General features: G+C 42.1%; 1 protein-coding gene across 1 annotated transcript; it reads right to left on the minus strand.

Moving 5' to 3' along the window:
- Positions 1-888: 888 nt before the first annotated feature.
- Positions 889-9,895, minus strand: LOC120036475 (dynamin-1-like; the record flags this gene model as incomplete). The annotated part of the gene is made up of 3 exons (XM_038982912.1): positions 9,391-9,895; positions 2,764-2,837; positions 889-1,038 (listed from the first exon to the last, which is right to left on the minus strand). Coding segments are annotated over exons 1-3 (385 nt in total), but the record flags the coding sequence as incomplete, so codon positions are not given.
- Positions 9,896-10,678: the final 783 nt, after the last annotated feature.

The following is a 10,678-nucleotide window of genomic DNA, read 5'->3' on the forward strand; positions in this document are numbered from 1 at the left end:
CTAACAACATGGAACTAGACTATAGTAACAGTATGGAACTAGACTATAGTAACAGCATGGAACTAGACTATAGTAACAACATGGAACTAGACTATAGTAACAGTATGGAACTAGACTATAGTAACAGCATGGAACTAGACTATAGTAACAGTATGGAACTAGACTATAGTAACAGCATGGAACTAGACTCCGGCGCAAATGAGGGGTATTTTGAAGTATGCATCATGGGTAGTGTTAATGGTAGCAGGGGTTACCTTGGTACTATTGCTGGGATATCACCTTCTGAGGGCATTTGATGTTGAAACATATTTACAGTGCTGATATACCTCAGGATGAGGTACAGGGGATTAAGGTCACCATTTTCAGGTGACCATGGAGGAGGAGATGGGGAGCGAAGTGAATATAAAATGGCATTAGATCACCTTTTGTAACCTGTGGCTGAATGGGGGAAGACTGGATGAAAGCATGAAGAGGTTTTTTAGGGCCTTCATTTTTGTGGGACCCAGCAGAACAGTATCCCGAAGGCATAGAGTCAGGCGAAGAGAGAGTGGGAATTGTCATGTTATCAAATTTAGTTGTTTTCTTTGCATATATAATTATGCATTATTTATACTTGTTATGTTTTGTGTTTCTTTTGCTTTTCAAGTCTTGTGTGATCACTCTCTTAGGAACTAGTTGTCCATTAGTTGTTCACTCTGTTTATCAGAACCTAACAAAGCATAACTGCATTCAGGACTGTGTGCTTTGCATTTTCGTGTGTGCCTATGTTTGCATGCGTCTGTGCTTGAACATATGTCCGTGAATCTCTCTCTCTCGCTCTCTATGTTTGTGTGTGTGTGTGTGTGTGTGTGTGTGTGTGTGTGTGTGTGTGTGTGTGTGTGTGTGTACCATTAGGGGAATAGACTCGGAGGTTGATGGGAACAGCAGAGATTCCCTTATTGGACCCAGTGATGCGATCAGTCTCGGCCTCAATCTCCAAACGCACCTCATCAAAGTCCACAAACTTACGACCTTTACAATGAAGGAACTCAGCATACTCTGTTATTAAGGACAGAAGGATGGATGGAGAGAGAGGGAGAGACAGATGGATAGAGAGAGGGAGGGAGGGACATAGAGACGAGGTTAGAGGGAGAGAGAAAACATCTGTAACTCACCACAAAAACGAAGCATGTCATGACTTGTTTGTGAGAGACTTCAGAAAGTATTCACACAACTTGACTTTTTCCACATTTTGTTGTGTTACAGCTGGAATTTAAAATTGATTAAATTCAGATTGTGTTACTGGCCTACACACAGTACCCCATAATGTCAAATTTGAGTTATGTTTTTTGAATTTTTGACAAATTCATAAAAAATTTGAGCTGAAATGTCTTGAGTCAATAAGTAATCAACCCCTGTGTTATGGCAAGTCTAAATAAGTTCAGGAGTAAAAATGTCATTAACATTTCACATAATACGTTGTATGGACTTACTCTGTGTGCAATAACAGTGTTTAACATGATTTCTGAATGACTACCTCATCTCTGTACCCCACACATACAATTATCTGTAAGGTCCCTCAGTCGAGCAGTGAATTTCAAGCACAGATTTAACCACAAAGACCAGGGAGGTTTTCCAATGCCTCACAAAGAACGGCACCAATTGGTATATGGGTAAAAAAAAGCAAACATTGAATATCCCTTTGAGAAAGGTGAAGTTATTAATTACACTTTGGATAGTGTATCAATACACCCAGTCACCTCAAAGTCCCATGCGTCCTTCCTAACTCAGTTGCTGGAGAGGAAGGAAACTGCTCAGGGATTTCACCATGAGGCCAATGGTGACTTTAAAACAGTTACAGAGTTTAATGGCTGTGATAGGAGAAAACTGAGGATGGATAGACAACATTGTAGTTACTCCACAATACTAACCTAAATGACAGAGTACAAAATACAAATATTCAAAATCATGCATCCTGTTTGCAATAAGGCACTAAAGTAAAACTGAAAAAATGTGGCAAAGAAATTCATATGTCCTGAAATACAAAGTGTTATGTTTGGAGCAAATCTAACACAACACATCACTGAGTACCACTCATCATATGTTCAAGCATGGTGGTGGCTGCATCATGTTATGGGTATGCTTGTCATCGTCAAGGACTAGGGAGTTTTTTAGGATAAAAAGAAACGAAATAGAGCTGAGCACAGGCAAAATCCTAGAGGAAAACCTGGTTCAAACTGCTTTCCAACAGACACTGGGAGACAAATTCACCTTTCAGCAGGACAATAACCTAAAACACAAGGCCAAATATACAATGTACTTGCTTACCAAGACATCATTAAATGTTCCTGTCTGGCCTATTTACAGTTTTGACTTAAATCAACTTGAAACATCTATGGTAAGACTTGAAAGTGGTTGTCTAGCAATGATCAACAACCAACTTGACAGACCTTGATTATTACGGAAGCTATTTTGGTCAAGATGGGGGATTTTTAGACAGGGTCCATTCTAGAGTTCTAAGGTGATTTTTAGACAGTGTCCATTCTAGAGTTCTAAGGTGATTTTTAGACAGTGTCCATTCTAGAGTTCTAGGTGATTTTTAGACAGTGTCCATTCTAGAGTTCTAAGGTGATTTTTAGACAGTGTCCATTCTAGAGTTCTAAGGTGATTTTTAGACAGCGTCCATTCTAGAGTTCTAAGGTGCATCCCTGTGTGTGTGTGTGTGTGTGTGTGTGTGTGTGTGTGTGTGTGTGTGTGTGTGTGTGTGTGTGTGTGTGCATCCACCTGCTTGGTTGTTGACCAGTTGAAGGACGAGAGGTCTTCGGGTCACGATACCAGAGCCCCGGGGCAGAAAGTCCCTTGAAGAAAGACATATATAATTTAAAACACACACACACACAGTGAGACCACTCAGTGATTTCCATAACCTGTTCATTAGACTCTTAGAAAAAATAACCAAAAAGGGTTTTCCTACGGGGACAGCCGAAGAACCCTTTTGTTCTAAGAGTGTACACTGTTTTTAATGTAACATTGTGCTTTGGCACTATCATCAATACGTCATGCCAACAAAAGCTAATTGAAATTTAACTGAGAGAGAGGGAAAGAGAGAGAGATGGAAAAACAGTGAGAGAAAAGAGAGAGAGAGTGGGAGAGAGAGAGAGATACAGGGAGAGAACGAGAGGGGGAGATTGAGGGAGAGAGATGAAGGGAAAGAGAGAGACTGAGAGAGATAGGTCATTTGACTCTCGATACGATGGAAATCAAATAATTTCCAGGTCAACGTCTTTGCATCAACCCAGGGCCCTGAAAGCATCTGTGTGTGTGCGTATGCGTGTGCGTGTGTGTGTGTTAAATCCAGGACAGTAAGGGGGAGGGGAATACGGACAGTCAAGTTTCTCCCAACCAACCACTATTGCACACACACACATAAAGTACATTAGGGCTGACCCCAATTAGTTGACTGGTCGATTGTTTGGTCGTCAGGCTGTTGGTTGACCAAGAGTGTTTGAGTCGAGCAGTAACAAATACATATATATTTGCGCCCATCTCAGGGCACTAATCCATTGCGGAAGGCTAGACTAAAAGCCTATGTATACTTGATCCGAAAATATGGTCAGAGGCTCCATATGGAGGGTGTGACGCAATTGCAGAGCCTCCAGAGGCAAGCAGAGGCCAAACGGCGCTCCCTACCGCTTCGCCATGCGCCTCCCAAATGTTGTGCCAATGCAGAGGGCTCTGTACAGCTCTACATTGACATGATTGGTTAGCTCACAGAGCATTGCACCTGTACGTAGCCCATCTGTAAATAGCCCATCCAAGTACCTCATCCCCATACTGTATTTATTTATTTATTTTGCTACTTTGCACCCCAGTATCTCTACTTGCACATTCATCTTCTGCACATCTATCACTCCAGTGTTTAATTTTTATATCGTAATTACCTCGCTATTTTATTGCCTTATCTTACCTCATTTGCACACACTGTATATATACTTTTTAGTCTTCTACTGTATTATTGACTGTATGTTTGTTTATTCCATGTGTAGGAGGCCGTAGGAGGGCAACAACCCAGCAGCAGGACCGCTACCTCTGCCTTTGTGCAAGGAGGAGCACTGCCAGAGCCCTGCAAAATGACCTCCAGCAGGCCACAAATGTGCATGTGTCTGCTCAAACGGTCAGAAACAGACTCCATGAGGGTGGTATGATGGCCCGACGTCCACAGGTGGGGGTTGTGCTTACAGCCCGACACCGTGCAGGACGTTTGGCATTTGCAAGAGGACACCAAGATTGGCAAATTCGCCACTGGCGCCCTGTGCTCTTCACAGATGAAAGCAGGTTCACACGCACATGTGACAGACGTGACAGAGTCTGGAGACGCCGTGGAGAACGTTCTGCTGCCTGCAACATCCTCCAGCATGACCGGTTTGGCGGTGGGTCAGTCATGGTGTGGGGTGGCATTTCTTTGGGGGGCCGCACAGCCCTCCATGTGCTCGCCAGAGGTAGCCTGACTGCCATTAGGTACCGAGATGAGATCTTCAGACCCCTTGTGAGACCATATGCTGGTGCGGTTGGCCCTGGGTTCTTTCTAATGCAAGACAATGCTAGACCTCATGTGGCTGGAGTGTGTCAGCAGTTCCTGCAAGAGGAAGGCATTGATGCTATGGACTGGCCCGCCCGATCCCCAGACCTGAATCCAATTGAGCACATCTGGGACAACATGTCTCGCTCCATCCACCATCCGTTGCACCACAGACTGTCCAGGAGTTGGCGGATGCTTTAGTCCAGTTCTGGGAGGAGATCCCTCAGGAGACCATCCGCCACCTCATCAGGAGCATGCCCAGGCGTTGTAGGGAGGTCATACAGGCACGTGGAGGCCACACACACTACTGAGCCTCATTTGGACTTGTTTTAAGGACATTACATCAAAGTTGGATCAGCCTGTAGTGTGGTTTTCCACTTTAATTTTGAGTGTGACTCCAAATCCAGACCTCCATGGGTTGATAAATTTGATTTCCATTGATAATTTTTGTGTGATTTTGTAGTCAGCACATTCAAATATGTAAAGAAAAAAGTTTTTAATAAGAATGTTTCATTCATTCAGATCTAGGATGTGTTATTTTAGTGTTCCCTTTATTTTTTTGAGCAGTGTATATATCACCAGGAGTACATTTACTGTTAATTGCTATCATTTCTAATCTACAATGTTTGCTACTTTGGTTACGGTCATTTCTGTTAATGTATTCAATATAAAACATTTTATCAGGAGATGTTCTACCTGCAGGCTGCAATGTTTTTATTTGTTGGCTTTATGTAGTCTTTCTTTACATAGTTGGCAATGGCAATAGAAGTTACTTTTTAGGTTTGTATCATGTTCATTTAGATTTGGATAGAATGTTGATGAACCACATGACAAGGATGTAGAGACATGAAGACCTTATTACAAATGAAACTGTTCCATGAAAACCATAACTGGCGCGCAGATCGGTAGAAATGGTCAGATAAATTGGTATTCCACATGAGAAAGGTGTTCAGGGGAGTAAAGTCAGAATCTGGGAAAGGTGTCAACGTCAGGAGAGTAAAGTCAGAATCTGGGAAAGGTGTCAACGTCAGGAGAGTAAAGTCAGAATCTGGGAAAGGTGGCAACGTCAGGAGAGTAAAGTCAGAATCTGGGAAAGGTGGCAACGTCAGGAGAGTAAAGTCAGAATCTGGGAAAGGTGGCAACGTCAGGAGAGTAAAGTCAGAATCTGGGAAAGGTGGCAACGTCAGGAGAGTAAAGTCAGAATCTGGGAAAGGTGGCAACGTCAGGAGAGTAAAGTCAGAATCTGGGAAAGGTGGCAACGTCAGGAGAGTAAAGTCAGAATCTGGGAAAGGTGGCAACGTCAGGAGAGTAAAGTCAGAATCTGGGAAAGGTGGAAACGTCAGGAGAGTAAAGTCAGAATCTGGGAAAGGTGGAAACGTCAGGAGAGTAAAGTCAGAATCTGGGAAAGCCAGCAGGAGCTGGAGGAGAATAGATGACTTTCAGGCAACCAAGATTTTTTTTAGTAGGGGACAGCCCTAACAACCATACATACACACATACATACATACTGTATACACATACTGTACATATACACACACACACATAGAAATAGATATATACATACATACATACATACATACATACATACATACATACATACATACATACATACATACATACATATACACACACACACCACAGTCCACCAGAGATGACATCACAGCTTATGACATCACTAATGACCTCTCCACCCAGCCACCCCATCAATGCCCCTACTGTCTATCTCTCTGAGAAACACACACACACACAGACTAACACACAGGATGGATGGGGCATGAGAGGGACAGAAAATGTGTTATCTTTCATACAAAGTGATACACTATGGACACTATTCCCTTTATAAGTAGAGCACTAAGTAATACAGTATGGACCCTATTCCATTTATATAGCACTAAGTAATACCCCATGGACCCTATTCCCTTTATAAGTAGGTCACTAAGTAATACACTATGGACCCTATTTCCTTTATAGTGCACTAAGTAATACCCTATGGACCCTATTCCCTTTATAAGTAGTGCACTAAGTAATACACTATGGAGCCTATTCCCTTTATAGAGCACTAAGTAATACACTATGGACCCTATTCCCTCTATAGAGCACTAAGTAATACACTGTGGACCCTATTCCCTTTATAAGTAGTGCACTAAGTAATACACTATGGAGCCTATTCCCTTTATAGAGCACTAAGTAATACACTATGGACCCTATTCCCTCTATAGAGCACTAAGTAATACACTATGGACCCTATTCCCTTTATAAGTAGTGCACTAAGTAATACACTATGGAGCCTATTCCCTTTATAGAGCACTAAGTAATACACTATGGACCCTATTCCCTTTACAGTGCACTAAGTAATACACTACGGACCCTATTCCCTCTATAGAGCACTAAGTAATACACTATGGACCCTATTCCCTTTATAGAGCACTAAGTAATACACTATGGAGCCTATTCCCTTTATAAGTAGTGCACTAAGTAATACACTAATACACTGTGGACCCTATTCCCTTTACAATGCACTAAGTAATACACTATGGACCCTATTCCCTTTATAGAGCACTAAGTAATACACTATGGACCCTATTCCCTTTATAGAGCACTAAGTAATACACTATGGACCCTATTCCCTTTATAGAGCACTAAGTAATACACTATGGACCCTATTCCCTTTATACGTAGTGCACTAAGTAATACACTATGGACCCTATTCCCTTTATAGAGCACTAAGTAATACACTATGGGCCCTATTCCCTTTATAGAGCACTAAGTAATACACTATGGATCCTATTCCCTTTATAAGTAGTGCACTATGGACCCTATTTCCTTTATAAGTAGTGCACTATGGACCCTATTTCCTTTATAAGTAGTGCACTATGGACCCTATTTCCTTTATAAGTAGTGCACTATGGACCCTATTTACTTTATAGGTAGTGCACTATGGACCCTATTCCCTTCATAAGTAGTGCACTATGGACCCTATTCCCTTCATAAGTAGTGCACTATGGACCCTATTCCCTTTATAAGTAGTACACTATGGACCCTATTCCCTTCATAAGTAGTGCACTATGGACCCTATTCCCTTTATAAGTAGTGCACTAAGTAATACACTATGTGGTGAATAAGGTTCCTCTCTATGAAGCTAACACACAGACCCAATTATACAGACCAATCTATTGAACATATACACTATGTGTAACCCTAACACACAGACCCAATTATACAGACCAATCTATTGAACATATACACTATGTGTAACCCTAACACACAGACCCAATTATATACAGACCAATCTATTGAACATATACACTATGTGTAACCCTAACACACAGACCCAATTATACAGACCAATCTATTGAATATTATGTCATGTTAGGCTATAAACTACAACACCAGTCTACACACACACACACTGACACACACACTGGCACACAAACAGAAACATACACACAAGAACACACGCACGTGTGTACGCGCACACACACACACACACACACACACACACACACACACACACACACACACACACACACAGGATCCATGTTAAAGTTCGATAGGATAGAGGCATTATAACAGACATACATACTGTGGGTCTATGAGCTTATTACTGTGTGTGTGTGTGTGTGTGTGTGTGTGTGTGTGTGTGTGTGTGTGTGTGTGTGTGTGTGTGTGTGTGTGTGTGTGTGTGTGTGTGTGTGTGTGTGTGTGTGTTATGGGATTTTTATGAATAATGACTAAATTATGTGTACATTTGACTTAGAATTATAACTAAACAGAATACCACTATGTTACTGTTTGGATTTATGAATCTTATTATAATCATAATGCTGAATATAATGTGTGAAATTATAATCAAGAATTGGAACAAGGACTGTCTGTTCCTTGTTAGAAAGAATGGAGTCATCATCAGACAGACTGGAATGCTGTGCTCTTTACAGGAAATTCTGTCTCCACCCAGGGAGGGGGGAGACCTTGGGTTGGTTATAGATTGTTTAATTAACAGGTGGCAGACAACGTAATGAGGCTGTGAAACTGTATTGCCATTGTATCCGAGAGGAGGAAGGACATTTTAAAACCTATGTCGTCATTATTATTATATAACCTGATGTAAATTGTACTATGGTCAGTACTCTCGAGAATAAACGCTATTGATTGATTGATTTTGAGACTGGTTTCTGTCCATTTAATGCTGATAAGTATCTTACAAATTCTTATGTATGGGCAGAGTGTTTTAATTGAATTGGTTGCTAACATATAGGAATTTAATTCCTTTAACAGTGTGTGTGTGTGTGTGTGTGTGTGTGTGTGTGTGTGTGTGTGTGTGTGTGTGTGTGTGTGTGTGTGGGTGTGAGAGAGAGAGAGACTCTCTATCAGTCTCTTCCCCCCCTTTCTCAAACCTCCACTATCTCTCCCCCCACCCCACCCCACGCCCTTTATCCCTGTATTTTGACAGCTAGTTGCGCAAAGTGCGTAAACTTTATTCGTGAATAAACCCGCTCATCAGAACTGGAAAAAAGACGTGACAACTCGTAGACCCGATGTTGCTTCGTTGGCTACTTTTACGCCATGCAAGGTACGGTATAAATAGCATATAACTTGCACTACAAACTTTATGTAAAAAGCCCCAAAGCTCCGCCAGCATGCATCCAACCCTTCACTTTATATAGGTTGACTATCCACCGAAGTCGTACATATATGTGTATAGTATTTCTATACTCAACCCATAACCCGTTACCCAGCTCTGGTCCAGAGCGTTAGTGCGCGTTCTCTCTTTCACTCATAAATGTATGAACGCGTAGTAACGTCAAGGACCAGAGCTAACCATTACTACTCACCTTCCAACGAAATTCTCCAGAACGGAGCTTTTCCCGGCGCTCTGCCCTCCGACCACGGCGATTTGTGGCAGGTCCAGGTTGCAGCTCTGGCCGATGCAGCTGAAGGCGTCCTGGAGCTTGTTGATGAGGGGAATAAGGTCTTCCATACCCCGGTTCCCCATGGTTGCTCTTCTCTCCGGCGGGCTCAACTCAGGATTCTCGGAGAGACAGGGAGAGAGAGACAGGGAGACAGAGACAGGGAGAGAGAGAGAGAGAGAGAGATGGGTCGGATCTTTGCGCTCTCTCACTTGCGAACCTGGATTTTCCTTTCACGGAAAAAGCGTAAAAGTCAAGTCGACTGTTAAAACGTGATTGTTGTCAGATTTGGGTTAGGCTCAGTAACTAGATTCTAAATAACAGGGCTACAGTGACGCGCTATTTAAATGAATAGAAAAGACGGAAAAGAAAACTACAGTCATAAAACTTCAGTCAGTCATCATCCGGTCAGGCGACACGCAGACTCTGCTCCCAGACCGTGGCTCCGCCTGTCATCCACTTACACCTCTTCTCATTGGTCATCACAATGTCTGTCAACGTATAGGAGGATCCTACTGTATGATTGGTTTTCGTGCGTTGTGAAAATGGACGTTAGACACGCCTCCGTGGACCCGGCAATGTCCTGCTATCCCCTTCTCCCCGCCCCTTCTCAAAAGTTTAAGCGTCTTTCTCTCCTTTGCATCCTCTCTTTGTCTCCTTTTATTTGACTTATAACTACACTGATCTGGAAGAGCTGAATAGGTGAAACACCAGTTCGTGTCAAAGCTTCATTCCTCTTGAGATAATCAGACGTAAACAGGAGTGTTGTGTTTAGATGCAAACCAATCACATTTTATTGGTCACATACACATGGTTGGCAGATGTTATTGCGAGTGCAGCGAAATGCTTGTTCAATCACAAACATATGTGAATGACTAGATCTATTGATACAGTAGCTTACTATTGATATGCAGCATTGATCTTTTTTTATATATTATAACTTTATTTAACTAGGCAAGTCAGTTAAGAACAAATTGTTATTTTCAATGACGGCCTAACGGGAACAGTGGGTTAACTGCCTTCTTCAGGGGCAGAATGACAGATTTTTACCTTGTCAGCGCGGGGATTCAATCTTGCAACCTTTTGTTTACTAGTCCAATGCTCTAACCACTAGGCTACCTGCCGCCCCAAATATAAATATATACAGCATTGTTATAAAGCATTGCTATAAAGCATCGTTATACAGCATTGTTATAAAGCATTGTTATAAAGC

The sequence above is a fragment of the Salvelinus namaycush genome, unplaced genomic scaffold (genome assembly GCF_016432855.1).
Source record: "Salvelinus namaycush isolate Seneca unplaced genomic scaffold, SaNama_1.0 Scaffold1346, whole genome shotgun sequence".
Taxonomy (NCBI): domain Eukaryota; kingdom Metazoa; phylum Chordata; class Actinopteri; order Salmoniformes; family Salmonidae; genus Salvelinus; species Salvelinus namaycush.